Genomic DNA, 27,573 nt, shown 5'->3' on the forward strand with positions numbered 1-27,573 from the left:
ACTGTGTAATTTTGAATTTAAAAAGAAAATTCTATAGATTACTTATGCTCGTATAATATTTCGCCATGTCTTTGATCATTCCTACCTATGCTTTCAATACGAGTGAATTTTCGGGGTTTTTCCAACTCCCTGAAAGAAAACTGAGTCCCCAAAATCTGCCTGAAAATTAACATTAACGGAAAGTAATGATTTTTATTTCGTGTCAACGTTCGTGTATTTACGAACGTTAATTTTCAAGGAGAGACTGGAAAGCCAAATTTTCTTCCGGCAAAATCGTAAAAACTGGATAGTGGTTACCAGTGGGAAACCGGAAACCTACGATTGGAGGGGCTGGGATAGTAACCCGCTAGGTCCAAACACCATAAAACTAATCATCGAAGCAGAAAATTCAATACACACTAGTATTAAGAATATAATCTGTTTAGTCTTTACAGGACCTTAAAAAAACTCGACTTAAAATTTCAAATATTAGAAATAAGTTAAGATTTTCAACTATTTCGGAAGCCTTAATAATGCTTACCAGAAGGCTATATCAGAAACCCTAGCTATTCAAAAAATTCAAACGTTAAATTTACTCAATTACGTCTTATAATTTTTTGCGCTTTAAACAATGATCACAACAGTTATTATTATTATTATTATTAATATTTAAATAATAAAAAGGCATTAACATTAAATTAACTCTGCTGTTTTTTTTATACCTCCCGTACTTTAAATAATATTCAACAAATTCAGTAATATTATTAATATGAAACGAGCAAGAATTTATTAGCAACAAATTATTCCAGAGATATTTTATTCTTGTCATACTCGAAATAATGCTCAATGTATTCATTAATATTATTAGCATTAAATTAACGTTAACTTTTACGTTAATTTGATAATAATTTATTAAATTGAACCAAAAATATTTTATACCTTGTCGTCCTTTAAATAATGCTCGATACATTCGTTAATGTCGCCTTGAAGAACTTTCTCAAGCTTAATAACAATAAACAGATCATTTGTGGACGAATTGGAAATGTTGAAAATGCAAGAGCGACTCATAGTAGATATATCCTGATAAGGAACATGTGATGTCAGCATCTGATGAATCTGAGGTGAATTCATATCAAAATAGAAGTTTTCGGAAACTTTTTTCTTCTCCTTTACATCATATACTGCCATTGATGCAAATATAGGCTCTATTTCACCATCAGTTAATAATCTAAAAGAAATAGAGGTACTTGTTAATTTAATGAAACACACTCAGGAATTACGCTTAGGTTAGATCTGAGAAAACCGATTTCTTAGCAACAAAGACAAGTGACAGGATAGATGTGAACTATATAATTTGAGCTATACATTTGCACATTAGGGGGGGGGGGGGGTAGACAGCGCGGAGTTCAAAAACAACCCTAACTTCATAATATGCAGAATAATTGTAGCTAACATATTTTGTATACAGACCCGCTATACTTTAGCCCTACCCCCTAATGTGCAAATATATAGCCCAAATTATACATTTCACATCTATATTGTCACTTGTTTTTGGGGCTATGATACCGGCTTTCTAAGATATAACCTAAACGTAATTGTTGAGTGTTTTTCGTTTAAATAGCAAGTGCCGACATAGATTTAACACCTTTAAGGTGTATGTTCCCTCTAAAACTAGCAATTTTGTGATCAAGGCTGCTAGTGTTGCTTGCATCAAAAGGGCAGGATGTTTATGTCATTAGAGTTATTAGTCTCAAATCTATCTATTTACCGAACCACAATTATGAAATTTGTTGCGTTTTTTTCTAAGGGAAGGAACTAACTTTGCTGAAAAAATAGGAAAAGTGTCCTTCTTTCAATTATTTTCAACAATCTTTTAAAGCATTTTCAATCTGAAGAACCATATACATTATAGATGTGAATCTCATGTATAGGCTGAATAAATCGGCAGATGGATAAATCTGAATCTCAGCCATGGAATGATACAAAAAACGTCTTCTTTCGTTGATAAATCAAAACCTTAGAAGAAGAGAAAAATAACACTCTAAAGATTGCACAGTAAACATAAACCTTAAAAAAAATGTACTAAGAAAAGAGCACAAGAGGATATATTGATTTTAAAAGTAGAAGTGAAACACTTAGCAATAAGTTAATCATAAGAAGTTTCTCCGCCAATAAACTTGCTTGGCAGTTTAAAAAGCTTAGTTTTTAATATAATCAAGTTGTAAATAAGTATAATAAAAATTATCAAGATATTTTGAATGATATTTTGAGGTAGCTTGTTGGATGTATATTTTTTCTCTTTCCTGTATAATTTTGGAGTTTAGGGTTTGTTTTGACACATGCAGGTGCTGAGTAACGTAGGTTGTTTGGAAATCAGTTCGTAGAAATTGAGCTTGAAAGTGAAATGACTTTGGCTGACAGTTAGGGTTATGCAATTAGGGGAGTTTTACTAGATGAATGATATTCTTTCAGAGTTGGGATGTTTTTACTTTAATTCAGTTTTAGCTGAGTGATCGGGAAGGAAGCTTGGAACTTTTTTTTTTGGTATATTTTTAGATTTTTGGGTATTGTTTTGTGCATAGATATTCCACAGGTGTCACTACATAGGGGTATGCCATATGGTTCTATGGCATGGCGCGCTCATTTTGCCTGGGTAATGAAATTTAAGCGCCAAAACCTATATAGGCAATGAGTTTTCATCTGAGGAGCCCTGATATGTGTTGACTACTTGCGGAATACTAAATTTTCAGACTTGAGGTGCTATGGCTTGGTTTTGGGACAATGACTTACATTTATTAATGCTGATTTTGCTCTATTTTGGATTAGATTTTCAGATTATTGGGTTAGTTGTACTGTTTTGTTCTAAGTGATTGGATGGATGAATAAGGTCTAGACCTTGTAAAAGTGCTCATTTATCTCAGTTACTAAATTAGGAAGAAATTTTTTTTTTTTCTTTTTTTTTTTTTTTTTTTTTGTACCAAGTAACTACCTGTAATACATAATTAGAAGAATTAAAAAGGATATGAAAAATCAAGGACATCAAAAAAAGGAGAAAAATAACAAGTCTGCTGGGAATAAAAGAAATATTTTATATCTATTAATAAAACATCATATCAACGAACACTGGTGGACCTCTATACTAAAACCGACGGGGACATAAAAAAGAACCTAGATACAAAAGAAAAATTTTCTGAAAAAATAGCAAGTCTTGTTGATACAAAAAAGAGCTTGTATTCGATTTTCTTCCTCATACGTGTGCAGAGATAATCATATATTCCATGTTCAGAAACGTGTCCTTTGTCCAGAGATATGTAACTACGTAAACATTACGGTGCAGAAATTTCTACTTATTTCGGAGCAAATTCAATTGAGAGTTCCTTGAAACTACTACGTACACTCTAATTAGGAGTAGTACAAAGCACAAAATTTATGGACAAACTATGTGAAAATAGTTAAAATACAAAAAAGAGATATAAAGACAAATCTTTTAATACTTTATTTGGTGTTTAATTATACTTCTGAGAACACTAAAGTCTATAGCAATTACTTTTTGTAAATAAACACACCGACATAAATTAGGAAAAACTAAGACTGTTGTTTATTAATTATGCTGAGCATACCAATGCCGTTAATTTATGCAGATTTCAACGCAAACAGTTTGCTATAAAGTAAGGCGAGACAATATGGGTCTAAATACACGTTATTTTCTTATTTTCATTGGGTTGTGACAAAACAAACTTTTAATCCGAATCATACTCCTCTATTAACAAGTAGTCAGCCAATCCGTGAGCAGTACACTATAGCCATAAATAAATAATCTGTATCTAAACTTACTTAAGTTCCCCGACTCGAACTAGAATACGATGAGCAGGTGGATCGCTTGGCAGTTCCGCCCCAACACGTCTTTCAACCATCTCCTCCTCTGATTGCATTGGGTATAAAGAGAATATAGCGTCCTAGAAAACAAAACTGATTTTTTAACTATGCCCTTTAAAATTAACAAAGCTTTAACAAGATTTTATTAAACTTAATCCAGAATAGATGATTCTTTCTTCTGGCTCTTCTTCAAGATGTTAAGTTCTACGTTTTCTTTGTTACCAACAAATCTTACAATCATATAGACCTGTTTTGCTTTATTTTCTTAACTTTTCACCATTCAAAATTATTTTTTCACTTTTCGTCATTCTCAACGTTTACTAACGATTACATTTCGTCAACTTCAATATGCTATTTTAAATCAACTATTAATGGCCATTCTTCTCGACGTTCTTCTCGGCAAAATAATTGTTCACGAAGGTGACCGCCTCCTCATTTGACTAAAATCTTTATCCTCCGAGCGCATTTTTAGTTTAGGGAACAGAAAGAAGTCATTTGGGGCTAGATATGGTGAATAAGGTGGATGGTCAAGCAGTTCAAACTGTAATTCATTGATTTTGGCCATGGCAACTATTGAGGTGGGACTTGGGGTGTTGTCTTGGTGAAACATGATTTTCTTTTTCTTCAAATGTGGACGTTTGTCCGCAATTTCTGCCTTCAGCTTGTCAGCTAAAGACACGAGTACTCTCCTGCAATGGTTTTCCCTTTTGAAGAAAATCGATTAGGATAGCTCCATGACTACCCCAAAAAATAATCGTCATCACTTTTCCAGCCAAAGAAACACATTTTTTTTTTTAGAGCCGGTCCCCCTTTGCAGTCCACTGTTTTGACTGTATTTTTGTTTCAGGCGTATAATGATGTATCAAAGTTTAATCTAAAGTACTTAATCAGTGTCGAAACTCGAACTTATTGCGCCTAAACTGCGCCAACAGAGCATTGCATTTGAACACGCTTTTGGTTTAACGTTACAAAAAAGCGTCACCCAACGCATGGACAGCTTTCTCAATGCCTAGATCTTGATTTAATGTGACAAACAGGTTCTTAGGACATTTTCATTGCCTCTGCTATCTCTCTCACTTTAATTCGGCGGTCGTGTAACACCATTTGGTGAACTTTAGCGGTTTTCGTCAGTAGTGACGGTTTTTGGGCGTCCCGAACGTTCATCATTTCCCAAGCTCTTACGACTATGTTTAAATTCAGCCACCCAAACTTTCCCTGTGGTAAATGACGGTGAAGCGTCCCGTACGCAGAGTCATCTTTGATTTGCATAGGCGTATTTCCTTTCAAAAATATTTTATAACAGCTCGATACTAGATTTTTATATTTTCACACAAAGACTCACATGGACTCACTCAACCGACTGTCAAATAAAAACTGCGAGTCCAAAATGGCTGAAAATTTGATTTGTTGCTGTCAAAAGATGCACAAATACATCTCCTGACTTTTATTGACGAGTTCTGCCATCTCCGCGTTGACGTCGGAAACTTTTCAAACTACTCTCATGTATGCACATACTTTTCATCGGCAAAAACAATTAGGTATGTAGCTAAGTAAAGGAAATACAAAGGATAAATGGCAAAGAAAAGCACGAATTACGAAAGAACCAGTTTGTGTTCTTACGAAAGAAAACCGTGAAAAGCTAATACTATCCGACAGTCTTTGGCTCAGCATAGCAGTCTAATTGGAAGCATCTTTAACTCGAATATTATAAATTATCTTCACTAGAAGATATCAGGGTGAGGACGACGAAGAGCTAAAAATACAGTAATCACATAAAGTATATTTAGATGCTAACAGAATAGAAGCATCAAATATAGAATTATGGTGAATAATCGCTTTTCAGAAAAACGATCTTTAATATTGAAGAAGAGTATATTTCAGCCAGGTGAGCAAAACAAAAAAATTATCCGAATTGATGGTTGAGCTGATCCCGGAAAGTTTCAATAGCTTGTTGAACTGCTTTCTTTAAAGGTTTTTTTGGAAGGGGTTATTTACCTGGGCATACCTCAACAAACTGTCTTTACTTCTACAAATAACAAGGTCATCGGCATAAACTAGATATGAAACATTAGAAAACCCTGAAAAATTTGTCGGAACTATAAGTATTAATTAATTGAGAAATCGATATAATTTCTTAGATCGCAACGTCTTTGTATTTTGTTATATTTTAATATCACAAGACGATACTCAGTCTGTCAGACCTTTAGGATATTGAATATCATTCTGACTGGATTTGTGTGCAATGTCTTGTCACCATAAGGAGCTGTTAGGAATTTTTGAAAAACAACTATTATATTTTTTCAGATATTAGCTGTTTGATCTTCAGCGCTTTTTATCTTTTCTTTATTGCATAGCTTTTTTTCCTTTTATTATGATAGTTTTTTGAATGTTTTAGTTGTCTTTTATTTCTCTATTTTCCATTCTCTTAATCAAAAGTATATGTTATTGAAAAGCTCCAATTTCGAACAAAATAGTTGACAAAATTTCTCCTTGGTGGATGGACGCCTGCCCGAAAGGGCATTCGTTTATAAAAAACAGAACCTCTAACTTTAAGAAAAGATAAGTATCAATTCTACAATAGAAATATAATAGAAAGGTCTCCCCCTGAGAAAACAGAGAATCTAAGAGTTGATCATGGTTAATAGAATCAAAAGCTTTAGAACAAATCAAGAGTATAGTAGTGAATAGCATGATTATTACCCGTGGCATCCGACAGAATGAAGGAAAGTATAGGATGAGCATGACTGCATCCGACCACAGAGTGAAAACCAGCAAGGTTTTCCCGAGGCCGATGCCCGGTGTAAGATAAGGAAGGAGAATATTTTTTAATACTTTGTTCAGATTGCAGATAACCGTTCAAGTCAAGAAAAACAATTCAGGGGATGGTTTTCTCTTTTGTTAATGGAAGTTACCTTACTGCATGGAAAGCTATAGGACAGCACGATAAACTCCGACAAATTTGAAAGTTTCGGCTGCTGCAAAATGAAAGGTTTGCGATCAGTCTGAATAGGGAGCACAGCTATTCCAACAAAATCAACAGAAGAAAATTAAATTGTTTTAATAGCCACTTAAACACAAGGAACATGCAAACCATTTTTTTTATAGTGCAGATTTGTAATGGCAAATATTTTTGAACAATATGACTTAAAGCGGATTAGTATTTACATGGGAAAAAATTTGAAAAATAGTATTCAGCCCAAGTCTGGAGTAGGATCTAAATTCGAGGATTTAAATTATTTTCAACCTTATCTGGAGTAATAATTTCTATTGAATCTTTAAAGCAGTTTGCTGAATTTTTTGGATGAATATGAGGGTGCCAAACCACGAAAATAATCTTAAAACAGATCAAATAGCATCAATATGACCACTTACAAGGGCTTCTTAACTTTTGCGTAAGGGTTTTGAAACTTCTACAAAGAGTTCGTAAAAAAAACTTCCCGGTAGTCAAAAGGTAAATAAATATTGAGGAGGATCTTAGAGCTCAAACAAACAACCAAATAACTCCTATTTGAATAATTAAGTATCAGCGGAAATATCTCCGAATGTTTTTCAAATACATACACAAGACTTCTAGAATGGCAGCCGCGTTTAACTCGGATAAAGGTACAAAATAAGACGTGATGGCTATACGTTTAAGGATGTTCATATTGAAGCTTGCTGTTCAAAGTTTCTTTTGTAAGGACAAGAAGCAGCATGGGAGCGTTTCATCAATAGCTGCTTCCATGTGATGCTTCATATCGACGTTGAAAAAAATGTAGGATAAACTTCTTTCATCATTAGATTCTTGCTGTTTTTTTCAAAGCGTTTTTTTTTTTTTTGCACAGTAGGTCAGCCTCCATGATACATGAGAGCAATTATGATTGGCGCACAATACTGCTCAAAACCAGGACAAACGTGTCTTCCAATGAATCAAATCAACTCAGGTGAGGTCTCTGGACAATTTTCCTCATTCTGATGCCGATAAAGAAAATTAGGTAACAACCTAGGCAAACTTTAGAACTCATTTACCCAAAGGACTGAACATCCAATTTTGAGTCCATCTTCCATTACCTGTTCTTTGGCTAGCCAGTCACTGAATTCCAGCTTAATCGAGTTCAAGTATCTGAAACTGCAAATAAAATGCCAGAATTCGCTTTAAGCTTCATCAACCTAAATGAGGTGAAATTCCATAAGCCAGACCTAACTGTCATCTTGACAGGACTTGTTGCTGAGCCACTCAGAATGAATTTAAAGAATCTGAAACGTCATTGGCTACGAACTTTTATATGCTGATCCATCACTTGTACTTCAAGGGTCATACTGAAGTCACACACTCATTACTGTTGACCTTATCAGTCATAACTATGCAAAAAAAGTAATGATTATCCTGATTTTTCAGATAAAGGGAATATAGGTGCCTGGTGGAAAACCATTGAGGGCGGGGGTGGGGGGCCTGAAAATAACCATTATTTTTTTAAATGAATCTATCCCCCCAAAAGTTAGAAGATAGAGATAAATAGACATAATATTTTTTTTAATAGAGGAAAAAAATCCTTAAATTGGGTAAACCCTTTTTAAGGGAATAAACAAGACTAGAGAAAAAAATACGCGTCCATTTAGAATTTAAAAAGTGCTACCTTCTTTGGTCCTATTTTCTAGTCCCGGTAAATTCTAGGTAAAAATTTACAAGGGTCGGTAATCTCATTAGTATAAATAATTTGCTCCGACATTATTACCAATTATCATATGTTACATGGTAAATTCTTTGTTGGATTTCAACAACTTATTATAGTGTATCCGATATAAAAATTACCAATCTATGTTCATCCCGTTTTGACTGATTCATTTGGTCCAATGCTTCGGGAGGTTGTCTTTCCAAAAGATTTGGAAGCACTGGGTCATTTACCGAATTGCGAAGATCAAAACTTGCCCAGCTTCCACGCGGTGTATCAACCAGGTGCAATGACTGACGACTGATGCTTTTAACAGGCTCCTGGAAGAAACATATACAACCTATATCATCCATCTTCTACGTTTGTATTAAAAAAAAAGTTACTCTGAAGGATCTTAACTATAATAGAGGTTGTAATATAGCCTCTCAGTCATATATGAACATGGTCCACAGCCTTAAGGGAGAGCAAACTGCTTTTCTAAAGTGAAAGGGGTTTGGTGCTTAAAAAGCATATGTTTACACTAAGGTTTTCAAAGTCCCATGTGTGTTGGTGGGTTTATACAGGATCTTCTAAAGCAATTTCTTTCTAAAAGAATTTCTAAACCAACATCTCAGGAATATTGATGGGAATTGGATGAATTAACCAATCGCTCTCACTGACAGCTGGTACACTGTCAGAGAATGTACAAGGTAAACTACCAAGAAATAGTGCAAGATATACTGCCTCCATTAAAAGAAATAAAAAAAAAATGTTTCTAGACTTTATGATGCCTTTGATGGACACCACCTCCCTCCTCTTTCTCTCATCAAAGCAAATACCTTTGTATAAACACCGTTATGCCCAAAACTATGGGCTGTCTCTAATGTTTTCAAATTTTACGAAAGAGCCAAATGATATTTTTTCCAGTTTATACATTTTGTTCTTCTCTGAAACAGAAATTCCGTAGAAGTTAGGGCTAACACCCAAAGTTAAAAACATATTAACCAAAAAAAATGAGTAAGATATACCACACGCATTTGGTGGTCCTGTTTCATTGACCAGTTATTTCTGTAAAACCTCTAGATTTCCTTGTCCTTGGATGGATAACCGTTTGACTACTGGTGTTCAGATTTTAGATGGCCAAAATGTCAGTGAATAAAAACCCTCTAGAAAATTTTTGGGAATTCAAAAACAAATTTTCAGAAGAAAACAAATTAAACACACCCTGTTTTCAAGCGCAACAATATAATTTAATACTTATGCTCTTTTATTTCCGTTATGAGAATAATGAATGCAAAAAACAGACACGAACACGCACACACACACACACACCATTTCTGCAAAAAGGAGAGAGGGAGATATCTTGAAATTGGTCTAAAGTACCTTCCTAAAAACAATGAAAAATATTGGCCAAAAAATGAATTACTTATTCTTGCTACCTTTCTCCTCACCCCAGGGGAATATTCTTTCTAATACAAGTTTAAATAATGCTTATTTACATGTCAGAAATTGTGATTCTTTTGGTGAAAATCCAGGTCTGAGCTAGAATATAAATAAAACGTTTAGAACTTGGAATAACACAACTAAATATGATATCTTAATGAGGGAAAATCTAGGCTTGCTCGAAACTTGCATGAGAAAATAATTTAGCAAGGATTAAATCCTTTTGTCAAAGCCAAACTGATATCGGTTACGCTTCTGAATTTGACTTAATTTCATATCGGAAGCAGAGTAGCCAAACATAGAGGGGCACAAGAAGCATGTTTCTCTCTCTCTCTCTCTTCCTTTCTTCTTATAGCATCATAGTTCTGAAAAAAATAATAATAAATCTATCTTAAAAAACAATTGATTTTTGTACTCCTTAAAATATTATTTTTGGAGGAGGAAGACTTAAAATAACACCTTGGCAATTTCTTTCCCATTCTGTGTGTTGTCTATTTCGTCATCTACATCAATTTCAAACTCTTGTTTTGGTGTTTCTTTGGCGATAGCGACTCTAGCAGCCGTCCTATCTCGAGTCCAACAGCTGCTTGAGTACTGTTGATATTGTCTTTGAAGTACCACCCAATCGGAATTATACTGCTCAACCGCTTCATGTATTCGTTGACTTAAAAGTTCTCTGTAATAGAAAATACATCAGCTAATTCTTTTTAAAAAGGTAGAAACAAAAATAAAATCTCCAAGATTTAATACTGCTTTGGTGATATCAGATTTGTATTCGCGCTCGGATATAGAAGTTAACACAGTGAAGACATAATGAAGAAATGAAAGAGATTGAGAAAACGGGAAGACGAAATTATGATCCAATAAGGCTTGGAGGCTGGAATGACATCCGGGTCTGACCACTGGGACTGAAATCCATTCCCCCGTGGGCAGGAATTAACGTTTTCCGTGAAAGCATTACTACGCAAAAGATATTGGCGCAAGTCTTCAACCAGTCAGAAGGGTATCAAATTCAAAACAGAAAAATGGCAAATTATGGCAAGAGCTTTACATATCGTGAGGGTTTGCGGCAGTGGGGTCGAGAGGATTATCAAAGTGATTCCTGACCAAAACCTTAATTTCAGTATTAAATATACATAATGTAAAAAATATTTTGAAAAAAGAATATTACAGCGGCCATAAACCCCCCTCCTCCCAATCACAACTTGAACTTGGGGATCTCATGAGAGTACTATATTAATGTTCTGCAAGAATTAGTCTAGACCTTGAATCAACTACGATCCAATAGTTTACGGTACTTGTACCAAAACATTTTAATTCTTTCAAAATCAACGAACCATGTTTCCAGTTAAATGAAAGTACTATTTTACAATTAAGCTAAGAAGCGATTTCCATAGCATAATTAGTTCACCAAAATAGAATGTAAAAATTCACACTAGAAAATTGGATCAGAAGCCCATCATGGTTGCAGTGATAGCTGCAGCCTAGTAAAGAACGAATCACGCCCCATAGTAACCAATAATCCAAAAATGCTTCTTGAAAAAATCTGTCAATTTATAAAATTTGCTTTCAAAGACCTAGCTCATGAACTTATCATATTCAAAGGAAGTTTCACTGCCTTCAGGATCCATTGTCTAATTCACTTTTCAGAGCGAAAAATCAGAGCTGAATTTTGGTTGATGGTTCAAAAATAAAGAAATTGGTTTTCCCATATTTATGGATGCTAATAAAAAATTATCACATGGTTAATGGGGAAAGTCTTTTGAGACTGCTGCAATTACTATGAGTCTGGAATACCTTTTAACTGTGCGTCAATATTAGCCCAAAATGGAAGGGATCAACATCTACTTCTGAGTCCTTCGCTCTGGACTTACTAGTGTTTGGCCTCTAAAAAAAGCCAAACAGCGATATTTATCACGCTTTCTATTTAATAAATGAACTCAATTATCATTCAAATGAATCTCCATTATATGCGGAGTAATACAGACTGATTTTGGGGAATAAAGCTGCTATCAAACATGAACAAACTCGTCGGAGATCTAGCCTTTCACCTTGGTATTTGTAGGGAGGAAGGTCCATTAATAACGTCCCTCTAACATTGTTCAAGTCTTTCACCTTTTATCTTGGTATTTGTAGGGAGGAAGGTCCATTAAAACGTCCCTCTAACATTATTCAAGTCTTTCACCTTTCACCTTGATATTTGTAGGGAGGAAGGTCCATTAATAACGTCCCTCTAACATTATTCAAGTCTTTCACCTTTCATCTTGGTATTTGTAGGGAGGAAGGTCCATTAATAACGTCCCTCTAACATTATTCAAGTCTTTCACCTTTCACCTTGATATTTGTAGGGAGGAAGGTCCATTAATAAAGTCCCTCTAACATTATTCAAGTCTTTCACCTTTCACCTTGATATTTGTAGGGAGGAAGGTCCATTAATAACGTCCCTCTAACATTATTCTAGTCTTTCACCTTTCACCTTGATATTTGTACGGAGGAAGGTCCATTAATAACGTCCCTCTAACATTATTCAAGTCTTTCACCTTTCATCTTGGTATTTGTAGGGAGGAAGGTCCATTAATAACGTCCCTCTAACATTATTCAAGTCTTTCACCTTTCACCTTGGTATTTGTAGGGAGGAAGTTCCATTAATAAATTCCCTCTAACATTATTCAAGTCTTTCACCTTTCACCTTGATATTTGTAGGGAGGAAGGTCCATTAATAACGTCCCTCTAACATTATTCAAGTCTTTCACCTTGATATTTGTAGGGAGGAAGGTCCATTAATAACGTCCCTCTAACATTATTCAAGTCTTTCACCTTTCATCTTGGTATTTGTAGGGAGGAAGGTCCATTAATAACGTCCCTCTAACATTATTCAAGTCTTTCACCTTTGATCTTGGTATTTGTAGGGAGGAAGGTCCATTAATAACGTCCCTCTAAGATTATTCAAGTCTTTCACCTTTCACCTTGGTATTTGTAGGGAGGAAGGTCCATTAATAAAGTCCCTCTAACATTATTCAAGTCTTTCACCTTTCACCTTGATATTTATAGGGTGGAAGGTCATTAATAACGTCCCTCTAACATTATTCAAGTCTTTCACCTTTCACCTTGATATTTGTAGGGAGGAAGGTCCATTAATAAAGTCCCTCTAACATTGTTCACGTCTTCGTCTAAAACCTATTCTTGCATTCACCATTATGACAATCATAAAATTTACCGCCATTACATCATTATCTCGTGTCATATCTAGCATATAAGAACGATTATTATATTGGAGTAAAACCTATACTTCATTGAATGCAAAAAGAGCTCTTCAGATCAAAACAAGCTTAACTTAAGCAGTAGGATTTATATAAGCCCAAAAAATACCCTTTCCACAAAAAACCCGCTGGGTTGAAACCACCACAAAGGGACTAACAACTTAAATAAATTCAGTTTGATATATCAGTGTCTAAGGACAAGGAGCGATTACCCTTCGCATCTAGTTAAAAACCACACCAGCTTCCAACCACCCACTGACTGTCATAAGACAAAAAAAAGGGCGATAACGCCAATGGAATAGATCATAACCAAACTAAACAACAAGTATAACAAATAAGGACATGAAACTAAGCTATAGAGAATAATTATTGATTTAAAAAAATCATGAAAAGATAATTAGTTTTACAAAAAAGAAAAATAATCTACTTGGGTTTTTGTTAAGCGTAACTGGAAGATTTGTGTTGCTGGAGCAACACCTTATTTTTGTCCTTTTTCTTCCTAGTCCGCTGATTTTAGCGTATTGGTAGAAAGTGGCAAGGATCTAACCTCCGCAATCTTTGCAGAAATTGTGGACCTCAGGCCGGATTGGTGAAAATGACTTTACATTTTGGAAAGCTTCGTATAGTTCTTATCAGGGGCCAAAAAGATAGTTTCCTAGTAATTGAGCTGGAGCAAAGAGTGGGTGAGTAGAAGTGGAGCTTCACCGTCTATAATGGAAGTTATACTGCCAATCTTTTCTTTTTCATTGAGCCATGTTTTGTCTTTCGAAGGAAAGCTCTGTTCTAGCAGGCAAGATACTAGATCCAGATGGAAATCAGAACAAATCGGAAAGTGCTTAACCTGTGCAACGGCTACCTGGCCCCATCGCCAAAGTAATTGGAGGGTTTCTTTTTCTCTTTTCTAATTAGTGATATTAGACAGTTGGCCCGCGGCAAGAAAATAAACTTATGAACCAAGACAGAGAGGTTTCTCCCCGTTGATCAATAGTCCTTGATGAGCTGACCAAAGTATATAATTTCAGTTTTTTCGTACAAAAATCCTTCAAGCGATATACTATTATTTAAAATTTCGAGAGGTTGACAACTTTAGTGTTGAGGTAAACAAGAAAATAGATTTTTAGAGCACGGTCATCTTCTTGGTAAGCGGTTAGACACTTCTGCAGATTAGTTTACCTTGTATTTGATCAAAAGAAATTGAAAAACAGAATTTATTGACAAGTGAGGGAGTTTTAATTACGGATTGGTTGTAAGATAACCGTGTCTTCACGAATGAGGGGTTATTTACTTCTACTGAATAGTAATATGATATAAAAAGCGATGAATAGCTTTGTGAAACAACTAGGTTTGATAAGACCATATTGCAAGTTTTGAGATTTTCCATGAGATACCATTTGAAAGTTTCGAGAGGTTAACAACTTCAGTCTTAATGTACACATTAAAAGTAAAATTTTGACTGAAACTCTGTGTATATATATATATATATATATATATATATATATATATATATATATATATATATATATATATATATATATATATATATATATATATATATATATATATATATATATATATATATATATATGTCTGGCAGATTCCATTCCAGTACCATTTCAAGCTAATTTGATATCACAGTTAGAATATAAATTGATGGATAGTCATAAACATAGTTGTTCCTATTTTTGCCAATATTCCGCAAGAAAAACAATTTGTCAGAATCGCTTGATGCACCCACATGCCCAATAATAGGCCGTAGTTTCACTTAAAATTAAAATCTTAGGTATGTAAAAAAAAGTTAAGAATACTATTCATGGAACAATTTTTTATTTAGAATGTGTTGCTGGGAGCAATTTACGCCGTTTATTATACACATAAAAGTTTCACAGGCGGTTATTATCTCGTACTTTCGACGAATACAATCGTAAATAAATAACTATGAATGGTGAAAAGGAAAAACTACAGCGGATACTTAGTTACAAAAGTTTGAGCGTTTCTAAATGATCAAATGTGAAAAACTAAATCAACTATAAAAATCTGGTAGGTCACCTTGGTTCTTCTGGTACAAGTGGACTGACGGTTCTTCTTGGCTTTTTTACAATCAATACTTCAATATCATCTTCAGGGAATTGTAACAATTTTCTACAACAGTCCTGATTGAAATTCATCTCATTTTGTTGAACAAAATCTTCATAGTCGATAGGTTCAAAAGTAAGCGTCGTTTCACCAGAGCAAATCTAAAAAAAAGAAGAAAATACGAAATATATACACATACACAGAGGGGGGGGGAAGATGTACTTTCAATATGAATAGTGGATAATTTTGGAGACCACACTGCCTTTCCATGAAGATAAGTAAAACCTCAAATAGGGATAAAATCCTTTTAGTCGACAGGGTTTCACAAACAGTGATAGAAGTTCACAAAAATACCAGATATTTCGGTCACATATGCAGTGCCCGTCATCAATAGTAAAACGTTTTACTACTGATGACGGTCACTGCATATTGCCCGAAATGTCTGGTATTTTTGTGAATTTCTATCACTGTTTGTGAAAGACCGTCGATTAAAAGGATTTTATCCCTATTTGACTTTTATTTATCGAATAGCGGATAGATCGAATACTGTATCAGGAAGATGAGAGTCTAAAACCTTAATAAATTAACCTTCTAGGTCAATGTTTTCTCACTTTAATGAGTTGGAGGATCCTTTAGATCGTTTTTTTTTTGGGGGGGGGGCCCCAGACTCATATACCATGGCCACCTTATTATCCAGGGTATTTTCACATCACACAGCTACCGATGATGATTTGTTTTTACTTTTTTTTTAGTTACCAGGCCAGAATTTACCAATAGGCCCACTAGGACCGGGCCCAGGGGTGCACAATGCCAGGGGGCGAAATAATTTATCACTAAATGATTTTTTTCTAAAAAAAACTGGACTGATGTGATTTATCGTGCTAGGTGCATTCCACTGCCGCGCTGCCTAATCACAGAAAAGTGATTTTAAAACAACACACGAATTCTTTGGCTACTTATAAACTGCCAGATGCCCCCAAGAATGACAGCTGAGAGTTCAATATCACTTAGCTGTTGCATTACTTTTGGCTCATCAGTTGCATTCTGTTCAATGCTTCCATTATTAGGTTCTCTTGCCTTTGCAAGTTCATAGGCAGGCTAGACAAATCAAGTTGAAAGACTTTGTTTTTTCATGTATTATATATACGTATGTATTTTGTGAAGTTTTATTTTTATTAATAAACTTAAATAATAATCCCAGAAAATCTCGCAAAAACAGCGACATAAACGCTTGGGCCTAGAAGCACCAAAGCTTTAAATCCGGCCCTATTAGTTACCAAAAACCCTTGAAACTAGTTTGATATTACGAAAAAAATATAAAAATCAGGACAAAAGTTAATAGATTTATAGTTTTTAGGACAGGAGACAACATTATTTATAAATACGGTACCCGAAAAAGAATGCAACTTTTTTGTGCAGCCTGGCATGGCTGCACATGCCACAGATCCAAGAAGTAGAGACACGCCAAATATCTGCTCACTGGAGCAAGACTAAGGGCCAAACATACATAAGAGTATTTATAGGCCCATATTTCGTCATATGGGGACCTTCAAACAAATCATGCGCGTAAAATTCCCTCCATAAACTTCATTTAAAAAATAAGCACTAAACATCAACTAATTTATTGTAGCTGCTGATTTTGTATCACTTTTTTTCAAAGGGATTAATCACATCTCAATATGGAAAATGCTTGATTAAAAAGCATAACAATGAAACTACAAGGTAATTGCTTACCATAGCAGCGAGTCTCCCTTCTTCTTTTGCTTCCGTATTGTATTACGTTGTTATCCCATTTGATTTGGGCTTTACTTTTGCTGCTACTTTTATAAAAAGGCGTCCACAGGATTCTTGGACCCTTACCCTTGCTGAATCAGGATTCTTGTAGAATATCCCTTGAATTATTATATTGTGATTGGCATATAGTTCTATTTTTATCATATAATAAGATTGTTAAGACAAAATAGCATAGGGTAAGATTATAGTTGAGTGGCTTTTGGCTATCTTGGAAAGTAGTCGAGTTACGTGAATGAAGCTTTCAGAAATGCTTGCAGAGCCTAAAAAATACTTGGGAGGGTATTTTGAAGTATCTATCTTTACTAATCATCCCCTAAACGCCCCTGACATTTCATGAGTCCAGACACAACTTTCTGTTATTAGAATCAAACTTTTAGAGATAGACCTACAGCACACACAAGAGCTAAGGACAGTGTTTTGGGTCTCACAACGTTAATAAATCCTGATTTGTAGTACTATAAAGAATTTGGTTTCAAAGTTTTAAAGAAGACACGTAGGCAAAGTTTAGACAACCATTCCTGATAGTTGTCTAAACTTTTTATCTTAGTTTTGGGTTTCAATTCTCTATTTTTTTGGTTCTAGGTTTTTAAAACACAATTCTTTTGATCTTAGCACAATTTTAAGCCATATCAGGACTTTTTTCTAACTTCAGAAACACTTTTACAATTGTTTACAACCTTTTTAGGATTTGGCAAAGGCGTGATGTTCGATTCCTTGAGCCTCACAATTTGGATATACTGTCCACCTGCCAAAGTCATGGCAAATCAAATTTTGTACCACAATTACTTACAGAAGCAAGAGATGAACGATTACTAGTCACTAGGGTTGAAGCGATCGAGCTTCTTAAGCTGCTGTTACAACTGATACTTCCAGAAATAGTTCTTCCAGTCTCTTGGGAAGTCTGCGGTGACAAAAGCCTTCGTATTTCAGTTGGATTTTGCCTAAAAATATAATAAATAAAAAAAATAATTTTTCAACAAAAATTCGTACACAAAATTAATCATTTTTTTTTTTTTACTTTCATCATCATTTTTTTAAAGTTGCATCACATTGCACAATTTTACAGAATGCCTTGACCTACAGCATTACAGTAATTAAAACAGGGATATTGGCATCCCCAGGGAGAGCTCGGGAGACTCCATCAGGGAGGTCACAATGTACATAAGAAATAAAAACATGAAAATTACTAAGTAGCCTACATATAAAGTTATGTATGTTTTTGTAAAAATATTAATTCATAGGCCTCCTCCCCAATCCAAGAAATTCCATGAGGATGCTTATAACTGGCATACAATAGCCAATAGCAAAATACGGCTATGTTTAAATTTCAACAAGCTTAGAAAAGACAACTCATGCCCAGATTACCAGCATTTTCTAATTAGAGTGTTTATTTGAGAGGAGGACCAAAACTGGTCTATCACCTTTGTGCAAGTTTATCAAACTGCGTTCTTTTTTAACGAAATGGAATCAGAATGATACTTCAAAAGATCTTTCCAGAGCATAGTTTAGACCCTGCATCCATTATTTAAAGTTTTCTTCCACCTTGCCTTTATTTCACAAATTCCCAAGACCTAGCAAAAATAACATAATGAAAAATTTACCCAAATAACTAAAAACTGTGAGGGTAACAGTGTTGTGTGGTGACTCTTCCGAATTAAACAGAATAATTACAAAAAAGCAGTAATATTCAACTCCCTAATGAACGCTCTTTCCAAATACAGGCCCAATGGTCACAACCATGATAAAGTGTCCTATCCCCTCTTAGCTTCATGATGCCAGGATGAGTTTTTCCATTACATAGCTGGGATGTGAACACATTGATCAATGTGTATTTTTATGTTCTTTCCAAATATACTAATCACTTCCTATATAAGTTTTATTTTGAACCCTTAAAAGGATCCTTAAAATCCCTTGTTCATTATTATTTGCCAGTAGCAAATGGGTACCAAGAATTCCGAAAATTACTTTGAAACAATCATAAATACTTGTGGCCCCTTATACCATGTCCCTATGCCCCCTATAAGGAACGTGGGGGGAGGGACGGTTGTCTTTCAATCACTTCTGACTCTTAACAAAGGCAATAGAAGTTTCAACTCCAAATTGAATGAGCCCTTGGAAGTTTTTGCAACATTGTTTTGATGCAATCGCCCCTGGAAAAATAAAACAACAAATAAATAATACATAGGGCCCACTTTGTTCTTTATTTAGGTAGCACTATTGTGCCATCTATAGTAATGCTCACTACTCTGATTATACACCTCCCATCTAGATGTTCCCAGATACAGCCCTAGGATACATGTGAAACTAAAAGAAAGAAGAAAGAAGAAGAAGAAAAGAATACACTAAAACAATGAAATTCCTACTTTATAATATACATCATGTTTCTATTAATCAAATCATCACGTTTTGTTTGATTGTTATCAAGATTCCTAAATAATATTCTATTCAGCAATTCCACTGGTCACTTAAACAGATTGGTTTTCATAGGTCAACAACTCAGCAAACCCATTTTAACAAAGAATACATGATGCAGCATGGGATGATAAAAAAGAAAGAAATATATTAATTCGAACTACATACGGGACCATCACAGAGGGTGGGGTTGCATTGAGAAAAGACCAGATATTTATTTCAAGAAATTGCTATCATAAGCCCTGAAGGGTCGAATTCGAAAATCGGGGTCAATATTTAATAATTATAATGCAAAACCAGACAAACAAAAAGAATAATAGAAGCAAAAACTAAAAAAAAAAATCCGAATTACAATCATCAGAATGAAAATCCATTCAATACTAGTTCTTTGAACTGAGTTGTCATAACATGTTAATGAAATAAAAAAAACAATTTTTTTTTCTAATTGTGAGGAGCAACATTAAAACTTAACAAACAAAAATTATTACGTATATGATGGGGAGGGGTTGCCCCCTCCTCAACAGCTCACTCTTCACGTTAAAATTTTTCAGTACTTTTAAAAATTTTCTTATTGTTCTAGTTAAACAACCCCTGTGTTTCAGAAGTCACTTTTAAAGAATTGGAACAAAATTTAAACTTTAGCGTAATGAACAAGATGTTGAGGAGGGGGCAACCCCTCGAATATACGCATAATTTCAGTTCGTTTTAATTTTTAATTTTGCTCCTTACTTTCAGGTGAAAAAACTTGTTTTTTATCTAATTTCTGATCGTTTTTTGAATAACACCAGGAAATCTGGCTCTACCTCCATGGAAAATCCCTTCTCCTCACCAAAAAATCCTCTGGACAATTCAATCATGGTGAAAATTTACCCCAGACAGTTAGCCTCAACATCTCCCCACGTAAAATTGAGTCGGTAAAGAGAAAGCAAGACATTTAATAAGAATTTCGTGCAAGAATTCTGGCCAAGTCCCCCAGCATAAAATTTCTCCTGAGATGTTCACCCTCCAAGAACTTCCTACACCATGCAAAATTCTCCCCGTCAAAACCCCCCAGCAGAAAATTCATACCCCCCCCCCCACGAAAAATGTTTGCATACTTCTCAATAACAAATACTATACATAAACAATGGGCAAATTTTATCACTTGAGACTTTTCCCAGGGGTTGTGGGGAGTCATGTTATCTCCAGAGGCATAGTTATTTGACCTATCAACTATGCTGAACAAAATAGCTATCTCACAATTTTGATTGGACAATTTTGGGGAAAAAGGAGCATGGGAGGGGGCCTAGTTGCCATCCTATCTTTTTGGTCACTTAAAAAAGACACTATAACTTTTGATTTACGTTCGAATGAGCCCTATCCTGATGTTCTAGGACTACTGGGTCAATATGGTCACCCCTGGAAAAAAGGAAAAAAAAATGCATAAATGTGCTTCCATAATCATTCTTCTGGAAAAAAATTTACAAAATTCCCCATTTTTGCAGATAGGAGCTTGAAACCCCTACAGTAGAGTTCTCTGATATGCTGAATCTAATGGTGTGATTTTCATTAAGATTCTTCAACTTCTAGGGGGGTGTTTTTCCCCTTTTTCGAAAATTAGGAAAATATTCTCAGGTAACACTAAACTTAATAAAACTTATATATTTGGAATCATCATAATCAACCGATCTTTTTGATATATTAGTTTAAAAAAAACTTTTTCCACAAAATAAGTGTTTGAAAGAAAAGTAAAGAACTCCATTAAACAAAAAATGAGCAAAAATCAAATCAAATAATCTACCAAGCATGAAAATACCACAAATCAGCATCAATAAATAAATGAAACCCATAACAAACAGAAATTACAATAAATAACCAAGTCAAACTCCAAACGAGCAGCAATTAACATAAGTTGGGCTCAAAACCCCTATGCCTTCCAAAGACCACAACATAATTTGCACTTACCTGAAAAAATACAAATGAATTTGCTTTGTCAGTTTAGTATACATATACTGATATTTAGTAATTAAAATGTTAATGTTATTTGATTTATTAAAGTTATAAAAGTAAAATCATTTATATTTTTTCAAGAAAGTGCAAATTATGTTTTGGCCATGGGAAGGCATACAATTATGCTATTTTGATTTGGTTAAATTTTAAGAGCAGAAGTAGCCCCGAAAGTTTCAACATAATACCCTCAGTCATTCTTGGGATACTGTTGAGATGCCTTATTGGGATTTAGCATTAACACAGTGCATTTTGATTTAATCTTAAGGCAACATTTAGTTTTTAAAAATATTGGACAATTGAGAGGGGGGGCGTGGGAGGGGATTAGTTGCCCTCCAATCACTTTTGACTATTAAAAAGCGCATTAGCCCTTTCTATTTTCAATCGAATGAGCCCTTTTCAAAGTTCCTACAACAACTCCTTTGATATGAAGTGCCCTGGCCTAAACAACAACTACAACAAAAAATAATACATTATACCCATATCAATCTTTGCAATAAAAATGTCAAGCCTTCCAATCACTTTTGACTATTAAAAAGGGCACTAGGCCTTTTGATTTCCAATCGAATGAGCCCTTTTTGAAACAACAATGCTTTCTATAAACACCTTATATGCCCCCAGGGCATAAATTACAACCCTGGTGTTAGGGTGTTAGGCTGCAAACTATGGCTTTTAAGGTGGTTGTCATCCTCTAAGACCTAATTTCCAGAACTTTCAACTACATTAAGCAAAATGGCTATCTCAAAATTTTGATTGGATGTGTTTGGGGGAATGGTGGGTGTGAGAGGGGTTTTAGATGCTCTCCAATCACTTTCAACTATTAAAAATAGCACTAGCCCTTTCAATTTCCAATTGAATGAGCCCCTTTTGAAGTTTTACAACAACTCTATCTATAAAAACCTTACATGCCCCCAGAGCATAACTTACAACCTTTGCCCTGGGGGCTCTGGGGGTTTTTCATCCTCAAATAAATAATTTCTAGAACTTTCAACTACGTTGAACAAAACGACTATCTCTAACTTTGATTGAATATTTTTGGGGAAATGGTGGGTGTGAGAGGGGGGTTAATTACTCCACTCACTTTCAACAATTAAAAAGGGCAATTTCAATTTCCAGTCAAATGAGCCCTTTTTGAAGTTTCTACAACAACGTTCTATATAAACCTTATATACCCCCACGGCATAACTTACAACCCTTGCACTGACAGCTCTGAGGGGGTTATCATCCTAAAAGACCTAATTTCCAGAACTTTCAACTATGCTGAACAAAATGCATATCTCAAAATTTTGATTGGATGTGTTTGGGAAAATGGTGGGCATGAGAGGGGTGTTAGTCACTCTCCAATCACTTTCAACAATGAAAAAAGGCAATAGCCATTTCAATTTTCAATTGAAGGAGACCTTTTGAAGTTTCTATGACAATGCTTTCAATAAAAACCTTATATGCCCCCAGGGCATAAATTACAACCCGTGCCCTGAGGGCTGTGGTGGGGATGGGTTGTCATCCTTAATGACCTAATTTTCAAAACTTTCAACCACGTTGAACAAAATGGCTATCTAAAAATTTTGATTGGATGTGTTTGGGGAAAAGGTGGGCGTGAGAGGGGGGATAGTTGCCCTCAAATCACTTTTGACTATTAACAGGGGCACTAGCCCTTTGAATTTCTAATCAAATGAGCCCTTTTTCAAGTTTCTACAACAAAGATTTCAATAAAAGCATTACATGCCCCCAGGGCATAACTTATAACCCTTGCCCTGAAGACTGTTGGGGGGGGAGTGTCCTGCTCAAAGGTAGAATTTCTGGAACTTTGAACTGCGTGGAACAAAATGGTCATCTTAAAATTTTTATTTGATTTGTTTGGTGAAATGGTGGGTGTAGAAGGGGTGTTAGTTGCCTTCATTTTCAACTATTAAAAAGGGCACTATCCATTTCAATTTCCAATCAAATGAACCCTATTTGAAGTTTCTACGACAACACTTCCTATAAAAACTTTATATTTCCCAGGGCATAGCTTACAATCCTTGCCCTGAGGGCTGTGGGTGGGTGTCATCCTCAAAGACCTAATTTCCAGAACTTAAAACTATGTTGAGTAAAATGGCTATCTCAAAATTTTGATTGGATACATTCGGGGAAAGGGTGGGCATGAAAAGGGGATTAGTTGCCATCCAATCACTTTCAACTATTAAAAAGTGCACGAGCTCTTTGAATTTCGGAGTGAAGGAGCCTTTTGTGAAGTTTCTATGACAATGTTTTCTGTAAAAATCTTGTATGCCCCAGGTTACAGCTTAACACCCTTTCCCCGAAGGCTGTTGGGGAGTTTCCTCCTCATATACATATTTTATGTTTTGAAATCAACTACGCTGAACTAAATGGTAACCTCAAGATGTTGACGATATATGTTTGGGAAAAAAGTAAACGTTAAAGAGACATTATTAGCCTTCTATTCCCTTGCGACTATTAAAAATTCCGTACGCGACTCCGATTTCCAATTGAATGAGCCCTTTTCAAGTTTCTACAACAACTTGTTTGATACAAAGCGCCCTGCTCTAAAGGAAAAAAGAATAGATAATACATTGCGCCAACATTGTTCTTATATGCCCCCTGGGCATAACTTAATACCCTTGCCCTGAGGGTTGTGGAGGAGTTTCCTACTCAAAAAATATATTTTCTAACCTTAAAAGGTGGGCGTGAGAGGGGGGTTAGTTGCCCTCAAATCACTTTTGTCTATTAAAAATGGCACTAGCCCTTTCAATTTCCAATCAAATGAGCCCTTTTTCAAGTTTCTACAACAAAGATTTCAATAAAAACCTCATATACCCCCAGGGCATAAATTATAACCCTTGCTCTGAAGACTGTGGGGGGAGTGTCCTGCTCAAAGGTAGAATTTCCTGAACTTCGAACTGCATGGAACAAAATGGCTACCTAAAATTTTTCATTGGATGTGTTTGGGGAAATGGTGGGCATGGAAGGGGTGTTAGTTACCTTCCAATCACTTTGGACTATTAAAAAGGACACTAGCCCTTTGAATCTCCAATTGAATGAGCCTTTTTTGAAGTTTCTATGACACTTCATATAGAAGGTTTAAAAACCTTATATGCCCCCAGGGTATAACTTACCACCCTTGCCCTGAGGGCTTTCAGGGAGTGTCCTCCTCAAAAACATAATTTCTATCTGAAAATCAACTATGCTGAACAAAATGGCTCTCTCAAAATTTTGATTGGTTGTGTTTCGGGAAATGTTGGGCGTGGAAGGGGTGTTAGTTTCCTTCCAATGACTTTTGACTATTACAAAGGGCACAAGCCACTCCAATTTTCAATTGAATGAGCCCTTTTTGAAGTTTCTATGACAACTTTGATACAAAGTGCCCTACTCTAAAGGAAAAAAAAAAAAATAATAAATAATACATTGTGCCAACATTGTTCTTTATAGGCAGCACATGATTTCCTGCCTATGATCTATTGGTATCAAAATTCTGATTTTTAGAGTTTTGGTTACTATCAAGCTGCATTGCTCCTTAATTACAGTTTGTTACCCCAACTTTTTGAAAAGATAAAATTAAGTAAAACTCAATAAAAAGAAATAACTAAATATAAATATAAACAAGTTAAAATGGGTAATAAGCAAAGGAACATGAAAAAACAAGCAAATAGACAAAAAATATGGGCAGCACCTGTAGTAATTAATAAGAGGAGGGGAAACTAGTGGTATATTTTGTGTAGTTTTCTGTAATGTAGAGGACCAAGATTTATTCATATTTGAGTACAGCAAAAACAGGCGACAAGATAGAAGTAGGATGGGAAACAGTCCAGAGAGGGTAGAATTTGTGAGAAAACCCAAAACAATATCAGCAAAAAATTTCTTTTCCTCAATAGTACAAAGCCTGCCTCAGCCTGCTGAAGACATTCCTTGTAATTTGAACTCTTTCGATTCCTCCTTTATTTTGACTTTGGACATGAAAACAAAATAAAGAACAAAAGAAAGTGCAGCACTTGTTTGCTTGGCATTCTGGACACTTACTTCCATTTTCTCTGAATTATATGACAGCTTTTTAGCTGAGTGGCTGAAAGTAAAGATAATCCCAACTATGGACAGAGGCAATTTGGAGACATCTGTTCTGCATCCACCACCCACAAACTTATTAACCTTATGGACACAAGTAACATACTTGAAATGAAAAACACAATGCCTAGTTCATTAAAAGCTAACAATTTAATTAACTACAATGTATTTTTAGAAAGACTATTCAGTTAATTTCAAGTTGACTTCCTTTTAATTGAAATAATTACATTTTCCCTCTCTAATAAAACACATGTTGTTAAATACCTTAATATATCTGATTCCCTCCCAATTTACAATGGTATACCCCAGGGAACCCTATTAGGTCCAATTTTATTCTATGCGATTATAAATAGCCTTGGTATCAATTTCTTGGATAAATTAAAATTAGTTGATGATATAACAGTCTAAGAGGCATGTTTCAAAAATCAAAAAGTAGCCCAATGGATGTCTTGTAACAAATAATTGGATGATGTTGTTAATAATGATACAACACTCTATCCAATATTGATATGATTATTAACAATTAATTTCCTTAAGACTTCCCCTTCTTTTACCTGCCCAACCCCCTGAAATGCAAATGAGTACTATGAAATTCCTTGGGTTTTACCATATCAAGCAACTTAAAATGGGATTATCATATTAATGATATTTTAAAATGGACAAATACCATATTTTCTTTCCTTAAAATTTATATCTCCTAAATGGTATTGTTTGAGAATTTTCCTTTCATTGTACACCAAATCCTTGAGCATCCCTGTCCTGTTTGGCATCCTGGTATCTCTAATGAATTGTCAGAGAGAATAGAGGCATCTAAATAAGGTGCCTAAGAATTATTTTCAATGAAGATAAAGGTCCTTATATCTCCTTTTTTTAAGAGAGCCAATCTGGTCATCCTCAATGAAAGGAGAACAACAAATTATCTGTATTTTGTCAATAATGCCCTCCATAGCCCCCAGACAAATTCCCCTTTTACTAGTAAATTTTCCCCCTTTGACCTCACCTCCCATGCTCTATTTAAACAAAAATCCCCCCTCTTACCTTAATAAAATTGTCTTCTTTTTTTTACCTTCTAATTGGTTAGTGTTTATTTTGTAAACTTTAGTGTTTATTCTTAGTTTTTTTGGTTTTTTTTAGGCTTCAGTCACAAGACTAAGTTGTGCTTGTCTTTTATTTGGTTTACTCCCTATTGATTCAGTGAGTTTTGATTCTTTTTCACAATTTGATAGATTATTTTCTGTTTTATATTAATTTTGTTTGTGTGTAGGGTAAGACACCCAGTACTCGGCCACCTGCCTATTCTCAGACATAATCTTTTATACTATTTTAATCACTATTTACAATGAGCTGTTTGTATGTCCGAGTTTAGGCAGAATTGTCACTTGTTAGTAAATTCAAAAATAGGAGGCACTGTACAAGTGAAACTATTTGAATTAGTAACCTACTTGTTCAGAAATTCTTCAGAAATTTTTTGATACAAAAATTAAGTTTCTAGGTGGTATAATACAGTAATTAGAGTAGTTTAAATGTCAAAAAGTTTTCAAAGTGATTAAAGTGTCCAACTACTGGGTGTCTTACCCTATGTGTCTGCTTTGTATTTGTGTGCAAGTATTTCATTATTACCTGTCCTTTGGAAAGGCAGCTGGCCTACATTAAGCTGCACAGGTAGCCTATAAATGTTTAAACAATTAGCCTAGGTCGATCCAAGCTCAACCTACCTTGGCAGCTTCTGGGCAAAAGCTCTTTGATTTGACATCATTCATGAAATAAGGCAATAAAAGAAGTTTTAACCCTTCTTCTTCTTCTTCTTCTAATTCACAGCAGGCGAGCTATTCAGTTAGTACTATTTAGCCCTTTTCTTTTTGCTTCACTCTGTGGGCTACAGAGCTACTGGCTTGGTTGTCTCTTATTTATTAGATATTCTCAGATATTTTTCAGTAGATCTTTTGACTCAATGTTTAAACAATTAGCCTAGGTCTATCCAAGCTCAACCTACCTTGGCAGCTTCTGGGCAAAAGCTCTTTGATTTGACATCATTCATGAAATAAGGCAATAAAAGAAGT

The 27,573-nt window shown here is 34.9% G+C and overlaps 1 protein-coding gene across 2 annotated transcripts in view; it reads right to left on the reverse strand.

Annotated features, from left to right (window-relative positions):
• Nucleotides 1-27,319, reverse strand: part of Zir (dedicator of cytokinesis) — a 233,248-nt gene extending 205,929 nt beyond the window's left edge. For both annotated transcript variants that reach the window (XM_089101690.1, XM_089101688.1), the window contains exons 1-7: nt 27,229-27,319; nt 17,847-17,997; nt 15,236-15,423; nt 10,389-10,605; nt 8,648-8,827; nt 3,814-3,935; nt 919-1,207 (exon numbers count right to left, since the gene is read on the reverse strand). In XM_089101690.1, the coding sequence (XP_088957816.1) occupies nt 919-1,207; nt 3,814-3,935; nt 8,648-8,827; nt 10,389-10,605; nt 15,236-15,423; nt 17,847-17,997; nt 27,229-27,269 (1,188 nt within the window). In that variant the 5' untranslated portion in view covers nt 27,270-27,319. The remainder of the gene's footprint in view (nt 1-918; nt 1,208-3,813; nt 3,936-8,647; nt 8,828-10,388; nt 10,606-15,235; nt 15,424-17,846; nt 17,998-27,228) is intronic.
• Between the last annotated feature and the right edge of the window lie 254 nt (nt 27,320-27,573).

The sequence above is a fragment of the Artemia sp. Qi Xiang Cuo genome, chromosome 15 (genome assembly GCF_049724085.1).
Source record: "Artemia sp. Qi Xiang Cuo chromosome 15, ASM4972408v1, whole genome shotgun sequence".
Classification (NCBI taxonomy): Eukaryota; Metazoa; Arthropoda; class Branchiopoda; order Anostraca; family Artemiidae; genus Artemia; species Artemia sp. Qi Xiang Cuo.